This window comes from Babylonia areolata, chromosome 26, assembly GCF_041734735.1.
Source record: "Babylonia areolata isolate BAREFJ2019XMU chromosome 26, ASM4173473v1, whole genome shotgun sequence".
In the NCBI taxonomy this organism is placed as follows: domain Eukaryota; kingdom Metazoa; phylum Mollusca; class Gastropoda; order Neogastropoda; family Buccinidae; genus Babylonia; species Babylonia areolata.
The window spans coordinates 26,413,044-26,433,625 of record NC_134901.1 but is presented as its reverse complement, the minus strand read 5'-3'; the positions used below and the strand labels follow the sequence as shown (position 1 = coordinate 26,433,625).

Sequence of the window (20,582 nt, the reverse complement as noted above, 5' to 3'; positions counted from 1 at the left end):
CAGTGCCCCCTAACTTCCGGTGTTTTCCAGCACGTTGATGTCGGGACGGCTGCAGTCGATCCGAGTCTCAGGTGTTCAGAAAAGGTATCCTTAAACATATGAGTCCAGACATGTGGTACCCGTGATGGAAATTAATTAGATCTAGTTTGCACAGAGTAGACTATCCTTGTTTTTTGTTTTACTGAAGGTATTTGCGTTCAGAGAAAAAAATCGTCTGCTACACACATGAGACGCAAACTCCAGGTAACGTGATCAAGGACCAAGACAGGACAAAGTCCAAAACCAATATATGACAAAGTAATAATCATAGTGACTGATGTAAGTGATCGACAGGGTATATAATGGGGCAGTGGACGAAATTATTTGAAAAAAATCCCATAGAATTGTCATTTGATTTACAAAATACCTTGACTTGTATTATGTGTGCACTTTCACTTTCGGGTTCAATCGTTTGTCACTGAATCCATAAACTTCTGGCTGCGAATTCTCAATCTGGATGGCAACAAATAACCGAAGAACTTTACATATATGTAATTTTCGAAATACAGTTAATACACTCATCAGGTTATTCTTTGAAATATTGTGTTTTTTTCCCCCACTTAATTAATATGAAAGCTAGATTTTTGTTTCTCCCCATCCCCACTCCCCGCCCTCCTAGGAACCTCACACTTCCTAGTCCTCCCCGAATCCTCATTTTTAGACACTCTTGCATGCAAAAAACATAAAAACTCATACTAAATATCACCATTTGCAGAATATAGGCAACATGTTAAAATGCTCACACACACACACACACACACACACACACACACACACACACACACACACACACACACACACACTCTCTCTCTCTCTCTCTCTGTGTCTCTCTGTCTCTCTCTCTATGTCACTATCTCTTTCTCTCCACATGCACCCATATGATAAATTATCAACATTCCTGATATTTTATTTTGAGGATATTGACAGAACATTTGGAATTTGTTTGATCTACATTTGGTTTTGTGAGTGTGTGTGTGTGCTTTCTCTCTAAGACCAATTATTATCTTTACAGAAGATAGCACACATGAATGGATGCAGAGGTGGACAAACTGTAGAAATTGCTACACAATAAGATATATTGTTTGACAGGTGCAATAGTTGAGAGTGGTCAGAGTTTTGGAATTTAAAACTGAGGGTCCTGCTGGGTTCAACCCCAGCATTGGCATCTGGCAGTTTAAGAGTGGAGATTTTTCCAGTCTCCCTTGTCAAACATATACATGTGCAGACCTGCTATTCTGTCTGAAAATAGCCCATGATGAATATACCCCTTCAGAAGATCAAAGATGCATTTTAAAGATCCTGTACTCTGTTGTCAGTGTCTGACAGGTTATGGTTGTATAAATACTCAGCATGCACACCTTCAAGAACTGGCAAATGAACGCAGTCATATTAATTTATTTGTAGAACAAAGTTCATATCAGGCATAACACTGCGTTATGTTTTATGAACCACTTGTGTGTGTGTGCATGTGCCTGTGCATGTGTTTGTGGGATGGGGGTGTCTATGTATGCGTGTATACCACTATGTGTGCGTGTAAGTGTGTGTGTGTGTGTGTGTGTGTGTGTGTGTGTCTGTCTGTCTCTATGTGTGTGTGTGTGTGTGTGTGTGAAATACTGATGTTATTCAATACAGGAATGTGTATGGTCTTGGTTTTGAAATTCTGCACTACTATGACAATCAGTTGTTGTTTTTATGAATGCAATGTTTTTATGTGCATGTGATTAAAAAATAAGCTAAAAAAACTGTTTTTTTTTTTTTTTGTTTTTTTTTTAACTACTTTAACATCTCACCATGCTTTGATGAAGATAGCTGGGGAAAGAAACTAAAGAAAAATAATGGAATTTTCCAGTCTGAATAGTAAAAGAACTATCAACTATCCACAGAGCTTGCAGCAGAAAACACAAATTCCAAATTTCATGTGTTCTAACTATTAAGTGAAGTTTGCACAATGATGAACTAATTGTTGAGAGAGAATAAAAAGAAAGCAACCTGAACAACATGCAGGATTCAACTGGCATTGATCATTTTGATGAGATGACAACCTGAGGTCCTGTGTGTGGCATGCACTTAACGTGCGTAAAAGAACCCATGCCAACAAAGGGGTTGTCCATGGCAACACACTCACTAGAGAGAGCGGCCCAGTTGTGACAAAGCATAATGAAACACAACACATTGCCTGCATCGATGATCAATGTACATTGTATCATCAAAAACAAAAACATCTAAATCTATAAATGAAAGTTTTTATTTTTTAATTTTTATATACGTATCATGTAAGAATTCTTTTCATCATACAAAAATTGTCAGTAAGATGATTTTCAAAAAATTAAGAAATTGTCTCAACGCATCCACACAATAAAAAATGAAATAAAAAAAATTACACACTGATAGAACTTCATCATATATATATATATATATTATCTCTTTATATATATATATCAATCTGTGTGTGTGTGTGTGTGTGTGTGTGTGTGTGTGACTGAACTAATGAACATGCTGAAAGAAGGAATGAAGGAAACAAAACAGAAAGCAAAACCCACAAAAAACCCCACAGGAATAATAAAGAAAGATTAAAAACAACAACACCAAAACAAAACAATAATCTGAAGTAGAGTAAATAAAACTCAGTGAAAAGAGCTGGCTTGACAGATAGATTTCAGACAAGGAAGGGGGAAGGTGGGGGTCAGTGAGGGGAGGAGGGAGCCAACACAGAAAAAAGAAAAGGAAGAAAACAAAAGCAATAAGAACAAATAAATAAAAAGTTATAAATACATGAAAAGAAGTGACTAAGTCAAAAAGAAAAAAAAGAGAAAGACATAGCCTACAACAGACATAGAACAAGAAGGAAAGAAAAGAAGTGAGAAAGAAACAAAACATGAAGGATACGTGAAAGAAAAGATTGATTTAAGAAAAGAACAAAATGAAAAAAAAAGAAAGAAGTTTTTAATGATTTGTCAGAGAAAGAAAGAAAAGACAGAAAAGAAGAAAGAAGCACGATAAAAAAAAAATTTTTAAAAGAAAAAAGAATGAACAGTGAAAAAAGGGGGAAAAAAAAAAAAAAAAAAAGAGGCAGAAATGTGCTACACTAATTTTAGTAGTAAAAAAGGTGAAGAAAAAAGTAAACATTTGGTTCAGTAGTTGCATGTCCACATATCATGGATATATATATATATATATATATGTCCATATGTTGGGTCTGCATGTGTTGTTCTGTGATGGCCGTTTGCACTGGGTATTGCATGTTCACTTGCGGGGTCGGGGTTTGATGCTGCCTGCATGGATTATTCAATGTTAAATGGCATTTCGTCCCATGCACTCCCCATATGGTGATCTCAGCCCAGAATGTCCCATCCACGTTCATGCTTGCGGTTAGTTCCTGCCAAGGTCTTTGGTGTCGGCAGATTCATCATGGAAAGATTGTCGCTGGAGGGACATACGTTATGGCGGTCACCACGCACAGACTTAAAACAGTTCTACAGTTTACAAGTTCGCGGTCGCCACTTTCACTCTGTCTGGCTTCGCACCTAAGCGATTATCATTAGCGGCCTTAGTAGCCTGCGGGTTGTCCGACATTAGTGTGGGAATCAGGACGTGCTCGCCACGAACACTATCGATTGGGATCGAAGCAATTCCTTTAAGTAGAGTTTAACGGCGGGCAAATCCCCATTAGGTCAAGTTGTTCATGGCTGGGTTCTTGGGAAGAGATGCGATCAGCAGCAGTTTATACATAATACATACATCAGGGTCTCCTCGGTGTGGCACGTGGCTTCTTGGCGACCTTACGCTGATACCGCTCCCTGTTGACTGCCGGCACGTGCGTGGATTCAGCAAGATGATCGACGCCCTTTTCAAAATGGTTGTGTGGGTTTGTCAGAATGAGCAGCATTTGACTCGAGATCGGCCGAATGTCTCTAACAGCGCGGACGATTTGACAATTTAAAGAGAGGAGAGAGAGAGAGAAGAAGAAGAAGAAGAGAACCAGAAACAAAGGCCGAGAGACTGATGAGGAGAAAAGAGGTAGAGGATAGAGAACCAGAAACAGGTAGAAAAGGGATAGGTGAGAACCAGAAACGAAAAGAATGAATTTTAAAAGGGTGGATACGAAGAGAGAGAGGGTGGGAGAGACAGAGGATGAGGGAGAGAGCTGGAGGGAGAGAGAGAGACAGAGAGAGAGAGAGAGGAGGAGGGAGAGAGCTGGGGAAAGGGAGGGAGAGAGCTGGAGAGAGAGAGAGAGAGAGAGAAGACGCTGTCTAGTCTCAGCAGTACAAAGTCATGCGAAATAACCTTCAGTGATAAAAGAAAAGACGTTGTAATATGTTTTAAAAGATAATAACCTTTTGAGAGACGCACAGAGAGAACGCTACAATGATACGGGATTAACATACCTCTGTTTTTGGTGTCAGTTACTTATGCGGGGCGTCTTGCCCTCAGTGCACGTGTAGATTGGACCGCTCACAGACTGTGTGGCTGCCAGCGAGTCTGGTGAGAGACTGAAAACGAAGTGAGCTAGAGCCCCCAGTTCCGTGACGGTTGACTGGAGACGGCATCGAACATCAAGCAACCTGAATGCTGACGTAGGCAACGTGTCTGATTGGTCGAGTCCCCTTTCACTAGGTTTGGTGGCTTGCAGGCCACAGTGTGGAGTGGCCCGTGTGGAGTAAGCATGTCGTAACTATTATAGGTAGTAACTACCACAACGCTTTAGACACGTACTACATGGTCGACTGAAAACCCGAAACGTTGTTTTGGTGTCATATACCATCAATAAAACAGTTCTAGTGTTGATTAGCGTGGACTATTCGTATTCTATAAACAGAACTGTTCATCCATAACAAAAAAAGGAAAACTGTTCGCGCATAATTATAGTCAGTACAAAAGGACTATTCGACTACATATAGTGAAAAAAGGGATATATGTAGTATGCAGTGTGCCAGTTTAACCTTTCGCATTCAACAGTGAATAAAGAGGCATCCCGCCTCTGACGATTATAGTCTTTTTCAGTTTTTAAACAGATAAGAACAATCTGATTGTGGTGAAAATGCTTGCCGTTCTATCAGTACACACACACACACACACACACACAGAAAACATGGCGGCTTGTGACGACAAGTTTCGGTTCGGTTCTTGTTATGGGTCATATCGCGTCGTATTCTGCCTAAGTCTTGATTAGAAGGATCGATTACATACAACATATCAGTTCTCAGATGCTTCCATTGCAAATCACACAAAGTTTTCGTTAAAATAGGTCCCAGAATTTAGGACGCTAGAATAGGACATGCCCCCTCCTATACATTTGACACTATAGTATTCCCATCGATGGATGGCAGCCGGCTGTCACGTGGACTGGCAGCACAACGTGTTCGCCGAAAGAAAGAAATATGTGAATGGTGGTTGTTCTCTGGTCATTGTTTGGTTTGGCACATCCCATGCAGGCTGCTTTGCTTTCAGTTCGTGTCGTGAAGTGTGTGTGTGTGTGTGCGCGCGGGGGCGGGGGGGTGGGGTGGGGGTATAGTTTTAGTTTGAAGTGTTGTATTTTGCTAACATGTTCCGTGTTCCTGTTTTAGTACTGTGTACTTGGTTTACATGCGTTTCCCAGTTTGAATTCACGTCCTCTTGTGTGGAAAGAGCGTTATTTAATTACAGGATTTGCTGTACACACGTGTATTTCTGTCGTCACCCTTTCAACGCGTCAGTTTAGAGTGCAAATTAACCTTGTGCAGGAGCCACAGAAAAGATGGTGTCTAAGAATAGCTGGGGATTCCTCTGTGATGTGTAGAAAAAAATGGCCAGTCCTACCACTGAAAATTAAGAGCATTAGGTTAATGCACAAAAGGCCCATCATCTGATTGCATTTCAGTGACATGGGTGCTTTGCCTTGCTGGAGCCGAAATGCGACCATGGCGGTGAAAAGGTAAATTATAAAATAAATTAATTAAACCAGTTTTCCAGACTGGGAGGCAGTCGTAAAAGCCTGTGCTGTGACTGACCTTGCGAGTTCGTCGTCCACTCATCATTAAAATTTCCCCCTTAATCTGTCAGTTAGTTCCCCTGACTTTCCCCACATTCATTTCACACTTCATGCAGGGCAAATCGGTTCGAAGCACAGTGCACTTGACTCAGTTATAGGAGGTGCACTATCCCGGCAGACCAGCCTCCAGCAGTTTGAAGTGTTTGTTTTGCTGCAGTGTGCTGTGTCTGTGCGGGGACGGGTTAGGCTGATCGGAGACGTGAGGGTGTGTAACTTGGACATTATATCTCGTGGATTGGCACATGGCAACATTTCCATGACACTCTGAATTTTGACTACTATTTTCCAGAGTGGTTTATGTGTGTGTGTGTGTGTGTGTGTGTGTGTGTGTGTGTGTGAACGTGCTTTGGTGATGGCTGGATGTCCGTGTTGGCTATGGATGTTGGTTTTTCAGTTTGTGTTCAAGTGTATGTCTTACTCGTGGGCCGGGTTTTACACTGTACAGCGCAATCAAGCATGTTTTGCACAAGGGGGACCGTGCATGTGGACTGGATTATTATTGCTACTACCTTTGTATGTTTTTTTCTTTGTTGGATCAGCCTGCATATTTTAATGGATTGTACATGTTTAAAAAAAAAATAATTGGCACTATTGAAAGTGTAAAGCGCCCAGAGCAAAATTATTTGGTTAGGCGCTATATAAATAACAACAACAACACACACACACAGACACACACACACACACACACACACACACAGAGAGAGAGATTAGTTGATTTTCTTTTAACAAATTGAGAAAGAGCGGTTTCTTTTATGCAGTGCATTATTATGCAGTTTTCGATGAAAGGGATCACAGACCACAGTTACTTTTCTATTAAAAAAAAAAAGAAGACAGAGCTGTATTAATAAAAAGAAAGAAAAAAAAATTAAAATGCCAATCCACATCGAAACCTTTCAAAGTATGAATTATTAATTGAATGTTTCTTGTTTCACCTTATTTCTGGACAGTGGTAAAAGATGCCTGTTTCCTGATATGATCTTTTCCCCGTTGACTGTGTAAATGAACGAAAACATACTTGATTTTTGTCATGATCAGTAAGATGTGTCCTTTCTGTAATCTCTGTTCGATTGTACGTCTTTTTGTTGTTGTTGTTGTTGTTGTTGTCTTTTTTGTCTTTTTGTTGTTGTTTGTTTTGATTTTTGGCGATACGAAAAATTACAATAAAATCACACACACAAAAAATGTTTCACTTTCGAGTTAGAGTCTCGTCTCCCATGAAAGGATTCAAGAGACCTCAAAGCAACCCGTGCGCATGCTCTCTCTCTCTCTCTCTCACTCTATTATTTTTTTTATTATTTTTTCCCAAGGCCTGACTAAGCGGGTTGGATTACGCTGCTGGTCAGGCATCTGCTTGGCATATGTGATGTAGCGCATATGGATTTGACCGAACGCAGTGACGCCTCCTAGAGCTACTGATACTGATTCTCTCTCTCTCTCTCTTATCGGGATCCAGGACTCATTGTGGGATGCTGCCTGAGGGTTTATACCTCCCAGTCGGTAATGGGGCGCTCGAAGACAATGTCAACCGACTGACGTGGCCAGTCACAAAGACCTCCCCCACCCCCACCCTTTCTTTAGGTCAGCTGGCCAGTCACAAAGACAGCGTCATTTGACTGACATAGCCAGTCAGCACTGAGTCACCACCACCCTTGCCCCAGAGCGCGGACCGACGCACACATTTTCTTCTTCTATTGTTCCCACCCCTTATTGTTAACGTCCGACATGCTGGTGTTGATGATGTCATTCCGATGGGAGCTTTCAAGGAAACCACAGTTTGGACCAACCTTAGGTGTTAGGAGAGATGGACGGAAGGGAGGAGGTCTTGGGGTGGGGGCGGGATCTAGAAGATCGAGTGATTTCAGCAACAGGGAAGAGAGAGATGATGGTGAATGGAGGCGGGAGGGGTGAGATAGGTCAACATGAGAAGCCTGAAGCACAAAGCTTCATCATAAGCAACCATTGTGCACGAGAAGATGGGCAAGAGATGATGAGCTTCACGCGGCCGTAGGAGGCTATTATCACGAGTACTCACTATGCCAGCACCTCACTGCGTCTGAACGAAGTTGTTACGCTCACTGCTGGGACGGGTTGGGGTTGCATGGAGACCACTGAGATATATATTTACATCTGCTCTATATAATTATGTCTATGATGGAGACGCGAGTTTGTGTGGTCTCATTCGGCTCTCAAGGCCTGACCAGCGTGTAGGGTTTATGCGAAGTACTGGCATGGCTCCCCCGCCCTTTGTTTTATACTACTTATCTGTTTATTAGTTTGTTAATTTATTACAGCAGGTGCGATGAAGCGGATTATGGTTCTGTCCGCACGCTCTGACACCCCAGTTCAAACTGAACTGAACCGAAGTTGTTACATCACAGACAAGCGCTCGAGAATGTCGGCTTTGTGTAGGCCCTACTTGCCTTGTTAACCCCACTGACATCCAACAGTCTGAAACAGAATCGCATAGCATGCACTCTTATGTAAAGACGTAAGACTGTGTGACTACACCTGGAATAGTGAGTCCCTGATGTTAAAATCAACAACGCGTTTGTTTTTCAGAAAGAAGTGTCAGCAGGACCAATTAAGTAAAGAAGAAGCCGACACCATTGTCGCCTTTTTCTCTATGAATACAGGTGCCTTCCACAAAAGGAATTTCCATGAGAGCTGTCCAGCCAGTTTACGTGTGTGAAACCAAGTCCTGTTCTATTTACGGAGGGGAGGGTAATAATTCGCAAGGAAGACGTTTGTTTTTTTGTTTGCTTTTTTACACCTAGCACGTGTGTGCCTGTTCACTCTCTCTGTCTCTCACTGACGTGTATATATTGTTCTCTGACATCACCGTCAGCCGGTGTACAAACGTCAAAAACCGAACGAACGGGTTTTGTTCACTTTTCATGACGTCAGTTGTCAGCTTTGAAACTCAAATTCGGGCACGTGACGGCGCTACTATTTCCCGCGTTTGCCATTGTACGTATTGGCCAACAGCAACCACACGAAATCGATTGTGGGTGTGTGTTGAGCTTTATCTGATAACACCTTTGCTAGACTGAAGCAACGGCCGAGTGGTTATAGTGTTGAACTTCCAATAAGAGGGTCCTGGGTTCGAGTCTTGGTCAGAACACATGCCGCTGAAGAGAGCACCTGTAATACCTACCGCCGGGCGTCTGGCTGTGCACGATGACGTTCACCGCCGCCATGTTGACTTAACTGTCTTCTACCGTTCAGTTCTGCTGGACCAATCGCTGATATTGAGATGTACACTAAGAAATACTGACACACCTGTAGGCAACAGGCAATATTCACCCCCCCCCCCCCCCCCCCCAAAAAAAAAAAAAAAAAAAAAAAAAAACCAACAAAAACGGAATGAACATTTTTTGTTAACAACAAGGCGTGGACGTTCGCTTCGTCAGTCACGACAGAGGGTGGAGGAGAAATGTGGGCTAGGCTACACACGCGCACAGACACAACACACACACACACACACACACACAGAACGAATGCATGAATGAATGAATGGGAAGTCAAAACCAAACAGAATGAATTTATGTATCAGTAAGCACATAAGGCTCATTTAAATCAACCTTTTAGCATGAATGCATCTTACATACGCAGAGTATGAAATGTATGTGTGGCTGTGTGTGTCTGTGCACATGTGCCGTTCATGGTGGCAGAGGCAGTAATAGGAATATGTGTGTTAATTAAGTCAGCAGACTGTCTCATTAATGCAAATCTGTAGTATTTCATGTGTGTGATGTTGAAAGATGAATAATAATATAAAAAAAAAATCGATAACAGAAATAATAAATAAATGATAATAAATGAATGATTAGATAAATTGATAAAGAATAAGATACAGACGTGTGTTCTTCACTTGCAAGACAGGGGCAGGAAGACACAAATGTTGAAGGACTAATGATAGATTTGTGTGTCTTCAGTTTGGAGGCAGCCAGCAGGATGGAAATTGAGCCCACAGAGTGCATGTCGGGACCACAGAGTGCAAGGGGCCCAGCGGACACCCAGGGAGCAGAGGATCGATACCAGGGCATGATAGTCACCAAAAGCAACAAGGTGTTCAGCATTCGCCTGAACAGACCAGAAAGGAAAAACGCCTTCACAACGCAGGTGTGTGCATGGTCAAGAGTACGTGGTAAATTTAAGAGATGGATAAAAAAAGAAAAAAGCAAAAAAAAAAAAAAAAAAAAAAAAAGGACACGTACATATGCATAAACTGGCATGCACACATACACACACACATACACACACACACACACACACTGAAATGTACTCTGACTCTCACACACCCATACACACACACACACACACACACACACACACACACACACAGAGGTGCTCACATACACTTAGTTTAGCCTGTACTCCACATAAATGCACAAACATGGAGACACATATGAAGACATGCACACACTTTGACATGCAAACACATGGATGCATGCATCACAAGTGTCTGCATACACCAGCACACAGTTGTGTGCTGATACGCATGCACACTTGCGCACATGCCCATCCACACACATGTGCAGACAGAGCAATAGACAAGTAAGTGTAAGAAGCAGCAGGTAGGTAGGAAAGCTGGTGGATGATTAAATGATCAGAAGAAATGAGTTTGATGACAAATGAGGATCTTGGAAGGTAACAGTTTATTGTCCTCAATTTGCATTTTTGTGTTTAGATACACATCTGTCTATCTGTATCTGTATGGGGGTATATTACATTACCACAAGAACAGTCATGTGACACTGTGTTTTTCCCCAGATGTACCTGGACCTAGTCAGTGCTCTACAAGAGGCTGCCACAGATGAAGATGTTCATGTTGCTGTCATTACAGGCAAGTTAGTAAAGAGGAAATCCATACCTCAGACCATTGTTGGGTGTGCCAGATGAATGACAAGGAAGGTAAAAGTTTTTTGGTTTTTTTTTTGCAAAACATTTGAAATGAATAAGCAAAATACTGTTGACATTAAAGAGGGGGAAAAAAAATCACACCATTGTCTGAAGTGCACAGAGTGAACTGAAGCTGATGTTCAGTACATCACAGTGGCATTTGATGAAGATGAGAATGACAGGAAGCGTAGAGTACAGCCTTGTCACGCAGTCGCAAACCAAAATGGACCTCCATAGCAACATCGTCATCCTCCTCCTCCTTCATCTTCATCAGTATAAACAAAATAGTCTCACAGTCTGTGGCCTTTCATGCCCTGCTGTCATGGTGACCTCAGTTTCGATACCCCTCCACTTCCATGCTTGGGGTGAGTCCTGTCAATGTCGTCAGTGTTGGCAGATTCATGGGGGGCTGTTGTTTGAGGGGCGTGGTGGCGGTCTCCACTCTGGGAGGGACACTCACTCAGTCTGGCTCCTCGACTAAGCCATTATTGTCGTTAGTAGGGGGCTTAGTGGGTGGTGTCCTAAGTACGTTAAAACAGAACAGGCACCACTGAACACCACCGAAGTGACTCAGCAGCAGTGCAGGGTCTCCTCTGGTGTGTGGCCCTCTGGCGACCTAACATCGATGGTTCCCTGTGGACTGCCGACGCTGGAACTGCGACGGACAAACCCGGGTGTGGCCGTGTATGGGGGAATCTAAATGAGCGGCGTGGGAGTAATGCCACTGAAACGGTGCAAGTGATGGGGCAGCAAAGCAAAAAAAAAAACCAAAAAAAAAAAACAAAGATGAAAATGTTGTACTCATGCAGGAAGCTCAAAGCATCCAGTTGTCCCTCTATCTGTATGACCCACAGACTGCTTTATGAATAGGTTCAGTGCCTCAGCTTACAGTTCTCTCTCTCTCTTACATTTTTGTCTATTTCTCCCTCAATGTATACTCATACATCTGCACATATTTCAGGCTATAAGTGAGTCAGATCTAACTACATTCTCAGTTTCGATCAGTCATTTTCTCTCTTCCCTCATTTTTTTTTCTTTCCAATCTTCTTTATTTTCCATGGTTTATCGTTTCCATTATACTGCATTTGTCATGAAATTGTTGCCATATTACTATTGCCCAAATGAGAGAATCAAATTCTTAATGTTTTATCTAATGACCATACGGCTTCTGTATGTTTGTGTGTGCATGCTTTATATGTATAAAGAAGTGTATCTGTTCTTGTGCACATGTTTATGTATATGTGTGTGCACATGTGTATGTATGTGTTGTGTGGTGTTTGTTAAATTGCAAAGTCCAGAATATATGTGTGACATTGTGTGTCTCCAATAGGCCCCCAAAGCACGTCAGAATGTAATGCATATTTGATTATTTTCGCCCTTTCTGAAAAAAAAGGTCAGTAAAACATTAATTGATAGTGCTCCTTTTCATGACTAAGAGAATGTATTTTGAGTGATACTGTTGTGTGTGATGTTTTTGAATGTGTATGCGCGTAAATTACTGTTTGGTTTTGATGTTTGTCTGCAGGGTTATGAATGGAAGCGGTCATGTTAGTGTTTATATGCACATTTACACTTTGATTTTTACAGTGCACAGCACAATTGAGCATGCTTTACATGGAAAGGCACTATGTAAAGTGTATTGTAATTATTATCATTATTGCAATATGTTATTATTATTATTATTATTATCCTGAATGTCATTGTTTTCCTGTAAACAGGTACAGGAGATTACTACTCCAGTGGGAATGACCTGGCCAACTTTAAGGCTCCTAGAAATCCAAACGAAACACCAGAAGAGAGAACGATGCCTGTTTGGTGAGTTGATTTGTGTGTGTGTGTGTGTGTGTGTGTGTGTGTGTGTTGGTTGGTTGGTAAGTTGGTTGCTCTCTTTTCCACAGCTAAGAATTCATAAAATGGATTTAGTTAGTTGTAGGTTGTTGTGTTTTGTTGATTTATTCCCCTTCTTAGAATGGACAAAATGGATTGTGTTTGTTGGGGTTGTTGTCCTTTGTTCATTTGTTCCAGTTCTTAGAACTGACATCAGCAGCTGAGCTGTGTTGCACCTCACATGGTTGAACATCCTTCCGTGGACATCAGTTTCTTGCACATGGGTAGATTGGTTTTGGTGCAGTTTGAACAAATTTGTATTTGTATTTGTCATTTCTTTTTATCACAGCAGATTTCTCTGTGTGAAATTCGGGCTGCTCTCCCCAGGGAGAGCACGTCACTACACTACAGCGCCACCCATTTTTTTGTATTTTTTCCTGCGTGTGGTTTTATTTGTTTTTCCTATCGAAGTGGATTTTTTTGTTGCCGTGGGTTCTTTATATGTGCGCTAAGTGCATACTGCACATGGGACCTCAGTTTATCGTCTCATCCGAATGACTAGCGTCTAGACCACATCTCAAGGTATAGTGGAGGGGGAGAAAATATCGGCGGCTGAGCCATGATTCAAACCAGCACGCTCAGATTCTCTCACTTCCTAGGCGGATGTGTTACCTCTAGGCCATCACTCCACAAATGGATAAGGGGCCACCATGAGAGAATTGATCAGGTGTGGGACTTCCGATGCAGTGTTTACCAGTGATCAGAGTTGAAGGTTCCATTTTGGTGTGGTGCTGTGTCCTTGGGAAAGGCGCTTTACTCCAGCTTTCCTCACCCCACCCAGGTGTGGGGACCAGTCTTTGAGTTGGGGACGGTTAAAACAGCAGAGAGGATTGGTCCCCACCTTCCTTTGCCGAGTCCTAGACACAGTGGATATGATTCCACTGCCCCAATGCCCATGAAAGGCGATGGGACCTTCAGCCTTTTAACTGGTGGATGTATAACTTGAATATGTGTTGATAATGTTCTGCCAGTTCTACCTTGTTTCGGATGTGATGCAGTTTGTTCTGATGGATACACAAGCTTGAATGTTTATCTTAAAAAAATGTTCAGTTTGACCTTGACTTTGGTTCAGGGTGACAGGGTCAGAGGAACATTTCATAATTAAAGTATTTGTTTATCAAAACCATGTTCACTGACTTGATATGTGTAGCATGAGCAGCTCAGAATTGCCATCACTGTGAGCTCACGGTGTTGAAACTGCACAGACACGGAAATCATTATTGTGTTTGGCCAGCTCAGTTATTTGCTTATATGTTTGTACGTGTGCTTACCTTGAGGGGTGGTCAGCAAGTCGAATGGTTCAGTTTGTGTTTGGTTGGTTCAGGTGATTGGCAGTTTGCTCAGTTGGCTGGACAGGCATTGAGTAAATGGACTGGCTGGTTTGATTGAGTCTTCTTCTTCTTCTTCTTCTGCGTTCGTGGGCTGCAACTCCCACGTTCACTCGTATGTACATGAGTGGGCTTTTACGTGCGTGACCGTTTTTACCCCACCATGTAGGCAGCCATACTCTGTTTTCGGGGGTGTGCATGCTGGGTATGTTCTTGTTTCCATAACCCACCGAACGCTGACATGGATTACAGGATCTTTAACGTGCGTATTTGATCTTCTGCTTGCATATACACACGAAGGGGGTTCAGGCACTAGCAGGTCTGCACATATGTTGACCTGGGAGATCGTAAAAATCTCCACCCTTTACCCACCAGGTGCCGTCACCGTGATTCGAACCCGGGACCCTCAGATTGACAGTCCAACGCTTTAACCACTCGGCTATTGCGCCCGTCGATTGAGTCACTGACTGAAGGAATATTTAACTAAGTAACTGTTGGATTGATCAGTTTATTGACCGAATGACTGGGACCAAATTACTGATTCACTGACTGAATATTCTATCAAATTGTTGACTGTTTTTGATTTCTCAGGTTATTGATTGATGCATCAAACTATCAAATGATTGTTTAATGATTGATTGATCAATCTGTTTTCTTCTTCAGTAATCTGGTAAAGGCTTTCATAGACTTCCCCAAACCACTGATTGCCTTGGTGAATGGGCCGGCAATAGGGATCGCAGTGACTCTGCTGGCGTTGTGTGATGCCGTCTACTGCTCTGACAGGGTAAGTCATTTCTTGTAGACGTGTCTCCACTTCTGAAACAATAGTCACCTTTTAGCATTGATCACTGCTGAAAGAAATACTGTCTGCAGGTCAGAAAACACAGCGGTGGTGGTTTCTACTATACATACCATCCATCACTGAAGTCAAATGTTGATGTTGACAATAAAGACACCATAGCTTCTGAAATAGTAGGAAAAACAAAGGGGTGGGGGTGGGGGTAGGGGGGGGGGGTAAGTTCTGATTGATGGGTGTAAAATTAAAAAATAGTCAATGTTTGTTAACTAAAATATATTTAAGATTAGATATATTATGCCTGACTTCAGTTTCATTTCTTGTTAATTCTGTGTGATAAATGACATAAACTGATAAAATAGAACAAAGCAAAATGATCTCCTGGCTTCATCGTTTATTAATTTCAAGTTGAAAAACCACCGAGGCAACCAAGTATTTGTTCTGTATTGTCCGTGTGTTCTATGTGACTTGTTCAGGATTAAAGAGGCTATGCCAGTCTTGAATTTGTGTTTGCACATTTCTTCTGTCATTGCTGCTGTGTGCACATGTCAAAGGACAAGCCCAGCGCCTCCATTTTTGAGGAAGTGCCTGGGTTTGTCCCAATGTACCTTTTATTTACCTGTGTGCTAGCTGAAATCGGTAGCGTTAGCAGCACTGACTTGATGTTGTGTACCTTGTGAATGGAGAGAGTTACCACTCTTTACTATTTGCAAAGCAAAATGAAATTAAATGACCTTTTTTTAAAATCAAGACATCTTGCTATAGAACAAGCACATTAAGGCCATGCCACAGAGAAGAATTACTCCGGAAAAACCCAAAAAGGAACATGAGAGAACAAATTCACATCCTTTGCCAGCTCAACTATTTCCATAACACAGTAGCCACATACTGTGGCAGAATGGGCTAGACATTTGTACTTCAGTCTTCGGATCCAGTGTTCATCAGTGATCAGGGTTCGAGGCCCCGTTTGAGCATGGTGTTGTGTCCTTTGGGAAGAGGCATTTTATTCCAATTTCCCTAAGTTTTACACAGGTAGAATGGATACCCAACTTCAGTTGGGGAAGGCTACAATGGCAGAAGGAGAGTTTTGTACCCTGCTCTTTCCTGTGCCAAGACCTGTGGGTTTTTGTTGTTGTTGTTGTTCTTTGTTTCATTTTGGTTTTTTCTTACTGCTTTACTGTTGTTCTTGAAAGTGGGAAACTGTGCTATATAAGCCTTCACAACATTATTATTATTATTAGACATTGTGGATATGAATTATCAGCCTGCTGAATACGGGACCTTTAACTCAACACACAATATAATGATGATTGAGAAATAAATTGTGGCAGTGACATTGCCCTTCCTCCTCCTTGGTTCTTCCTCGAGACCTGTGGCAGAAAAATCTTTCTCTGTCTTTGCCCCCACAGTCTGGAACTCCCTGCCTATGTCCCTCAGTGCTTTTCAACTTTTATAAAGAACTTAAAGATGCACCTATTTCAGTTTCACCCGGCATAGTGCATATAGAGTACCTGTTTGTGCATGGTGATGTGTTGTGGGGAGGGGGAGGGTGTGACTGCTTTTATATTTCATACTTTAAAACATAGATTTTTTGTTGTATTGTGATGTGTGCGACTTGGCGTTAGAGTTGGAGGCGAAATTTCAGTAATGTGGTATGGTTTTGGTGAATTGTGGTATTGGGAGTATTTTTTGTTTAGTATTGTGATAAGGTTTTTAAATATTGTGATATGAGATTGCATCATTTAAGCATTTTTATGTGATATATGTGATGAATTTATATAGCCTGTGTTGATTATGTATGTATGTGTGTGTTTGTGTGCGTGCGTGTGTGCATATTCAAATTTGTGCTCAAGTGTTTCGTTGGCTGACTGTAAAGAGTTGTGCATGTATTTTTTTCTTTCATTTTAATATCTAAATGCGTGTTTTAAACGTCAGTTTTTCTATTGTACAGCGCAACGGAGCACGTTTTACATGGAAAGGCATTTTTAAATCAAATTAACCATTATTATCATCATCATTTCAGGCCACGTTCCTCACGCCCTTCACCCAGCTGGGACAGAATGCGGAGGCCTGCTCCTCCTACACCTTCCCCAAGATGATGGGTGGGGCCAAAGCGGCAGAAATGTTGCTCTTCAACAGGAAGATCACCGCTCCGGAGGCCTACGAGAGGAACCTGGTCAGCAGAGTCATCCCAGATGCTGATTTCCACAAGGAGACGGAGGCCTTTGTGTCCTATGTGGCGTCTTTGCCTCCAGTGGTATGTGTAGTGTTTTGGGATGAGTGTGATTTTATTTGTTTTATCTAGTTTTAAATTTCAAATCGAGTTTTTCTTTTCTTTAAAGAACAGATATGAAAATGGCGCAGTACTACATCAAAGTATATCTTCATTGAGCTGCGTATCAAACACGGTCATGATGACACTTTGACAGTCAAGAATGGTTACTGTGATGTCAAGAATGGCTACTGTGACGTATATCTACTATCCAGATCCAAGCACACACACACACACACACACACACACACTACATGCACACAGACACACATTCTGTGTTCACAAATATGTTTCCAAAATGTTATATAAATTGTCATTTTCTCTCTAACTTTTTTCCTTTCATTGTTTTCAGAGCATGCAGTCTTCAAAGAAACTAATACGTGGCAATGAGAGAGAGGTGTTACACAAAGTCAATGACACAGAGCTGAAGCTGCTGGCCAAACTGGTTCAGTCTCCAGAGACCTTGAATGCTGTCTTGGCTTTCTTCTCCAGACAGAAGTCAAAGCTGTAGGGGGAAAGATGTTTGTGCAAGACTGTCATGGCAAAATGGCTCAAAATGCATGAGAATGTTGGTGACGTTTCTGGTCAAATTGTCTCTCGCTCTCTTTTTTTTTTCTGTCACTCTCTATCTGTCTGTTTCTCTCTTCTTCTTTTTTCCAGTCTGCTGGTATCTTTCAGAGGTTTTATGAACACCAAATCCTTTTTTTAAAAAGATTTTTTTTAGACTGAAAAAGAATATAATGTCCTGTTGACAAATTTAGTAGATCAGTTTTATTGTCCACAGATGTCCAAAAATGAAGCTCTCCTAAAAATCTACATATGCACCCTGGAAATGGAAGAAATTTCTAGATAAAGAGTTTTCCAAAGCTGTAACCCATCTTCAGAGTCTAAATTTGTTGTCTGGAATATTTCTCAGGGGTCAGCAGTATTTGTTTTGTTGTTGTAATTGTTAATTTTGTGATCATCCATACATGAAAATTATGTAAGTTAAATGGAATCTTTGATTCTAAATTCATAAGAAAGTTCATATAAAGATGTTGCTTTTTAAAATGAACAACCAGAGTTAATGTTAAACTGAGTTCATTATTTTATGCAGGTATGTTTTGAATGAATTTGATGATTTGTATGATTTGACAAAAAAATTAAATGATTGATATGACACTCTATTCAATTAAAAGGAAAAGACACCATTTATGTTTATTTTGTATGCGTAGCATTACTCATGTCACACACACACTCACACACAAATAAGATAGATAGATATGATGTTCATAAGTTTGACAGACCTACACATGTATGGTCATAAATACTGAATAATTTACTTGTTTGACACTTTGATACTCATGCTCATGTGTGCAACACATGGAATGTTTCATAATGGTGATGATGATGGTCCATATACAGTGACTGAATTAATCAGTAATCTTGTAACCAACATCAAGGTATCAATGACATGATGCTTGCATGGATATGTAAAACAATCAGTTTTTGCTTGTGTATGACTTGCACAATAGAGCACATCAGATGTCAGCATCGCCTCTTTTTGGTCTTTTGTATACTTCCTTTAATCAGAATCAATATTCTCTTCAACAGTGAACACCACTTTCAGATCCGATCAGATGCACAGTGTCTTAGTTAAAATCTTATAAAGATTGTACCCTTCCTATTGTTTTGACGAAACAAAAAACAAAAAGAAAAAAAGCACAAAAAACACAAGAGAGTTGAAACTGGTAGTTTCAAAGGCTTTATTTTATTTTTTTACCACACCAGTGTCTGTAATTTCTACACTGATATACATTTAAAGAAAACGACAATCAAATCAGAACCACCCCCACCCCCCCCGACCCTCAGCTGAGTATTTTACGCCCCAGAGCCTGTTTCTTGCTTTGGTGTAAGACTGTGAAAGGTGACTTACGACTCATTTGGTGGTGGAGGGTCACATATGTTATTGTGTCCTTTATATTTGAAAATTGTTCATACTTATTATGTGATATTTGAATGTTGTGACTGATTTTACTTATTGATGACTGACTGATTAGCCCTGATAGGGCCGTGTACAAAGCAACACTGAGTTGAATTGATTGATTGATTGAATGACCAGATTTTGATTTTAAAAATAACTTATTTGTATTTGATTTTCATGCCTAGTTGTACTATGTATTTATTTTCTTGTTCCTTCATTTATTTGTATATATATTCAAGTACATTGTTATAAATTATCAAACTATTCATACTTTTGGAAATTTTTTTTCCATCGGATGAAAGTGAATGTGTGTGTGTGTGTGTGTGTGTGTGTGTGTGTGTGGATGCTTGTGAAACTGGAAGATATTGCACCTGGATAATGTTTTTTTTTATGTCACAGTACAGGTACAGTACAGGAAATACATATTTTACTTTTGTTGTGTTTGTCTTTCCAAAGCCATTGGAATTTCTTTACTGTATACACACCCCCACTCTTCCACTCAACCCTCCACAGACACACTCATGAACAGTCACACACACACACACACACATACACACACACATAAACACACACATGCATTAACAACAAAGAATTTTACAACTCAGACTTACATGAATTACGGGAACAATCTATTTCACACATTCATTTCTTGCACACGTTTTCACCTCTCTGCCTGCCTGCACATACACATCGATTCACAGCACAGTTCCTTACCCCTGTGTCTGCATGGAGAGTAATTTCTCACACAACATATTTTGTTATTGTTGCGGTTTACAGTCAGTCAGTTACTTCAAAACACATGCATTCGCCAATCTGCTTTGATAAAGTTGTATTGTTACCGGAAACGAACGGACAAAATAAAGCCAGTGCGATGCCCGAAAAAGTACTGTGTTGTTTTGACATTAGGAAACCCAATAGTGCAGGGTACGTGTCTCTTCAGTGAGTAGTATGCTTGAAATGGTCGGCCAGTCATTTGAACGGCCAGGTCTAGTTCCAGGCATCATACTGATATGTAAAAAACAGACACACACTGTTGCGACCTTGAGCTGAACAAAATCGGAGCCCCCCACCCCGAAAAAAGGCCTTCAGTTGTTGAATAACTAAAAGTTGATCAAAATGACCCGTACGTAACAGTCTGAAAAACTACTTATAAACTACTAAAACTACTAAGAACCCCCAGGCGAATCAGAAGACATAAAATGACTGAAAACGCGATTTGAACTGCCCAAAAACATCACCAATTTTTACCGACTTAAACGTCACTCGTGTTGAAGGCACCCGATGTACGTCATGCGGTGTGGACCCCCCACCGTACCCCCCCCCCCCCACCTCATCTCCCTCCCTCATCACACATCGTCCAGTTTGCT

General features: G+C 41.1%; 1 protein-coding gene across 2 annotated transcripts; it reads left to right on the top strand.

Annotated features, from left to right (window-relative positions):
- Position 1: 1 nt before the first annotated feature.
- LOC143300239 (enoyl-CoA delta isomerase 2-like) lies at positions 2–19,481 on the top strand. Of its 2 annotated transcripts, XM_076613825.1 has the most exons (8): positions 33–84; positions 5,897–5,950; positions 10,003–10,189; positions 10,841–10,913; positions 12,688–12,784; positions 14,848–14,968; positions 17,004–17,237; positions 17,605–19,481. In XM_076613825.1, exons 1-8 carry the CDS (start codon positions 38–40, stop codon positions 17,761–17,763), a joined length of 972 nt encoding a protein of 323 aa, XP_076469940.1. In that variant the 5' UTR covers positions 33–37; the 3' UTR covers positions 17,764–19,481. The 2 variants fall into 2 exon arrangements, with proteins under 2 accessions (XP_076469941.1, XP_076469940.1); XM_076613826.1 differs by lacking the exon at positions 5,897–5,950 and having other exon boundaries at positions 2–84.
- The last annotated feature ends 1,101 nt before the right edge of the window (positions 19,482–20,582 follow it).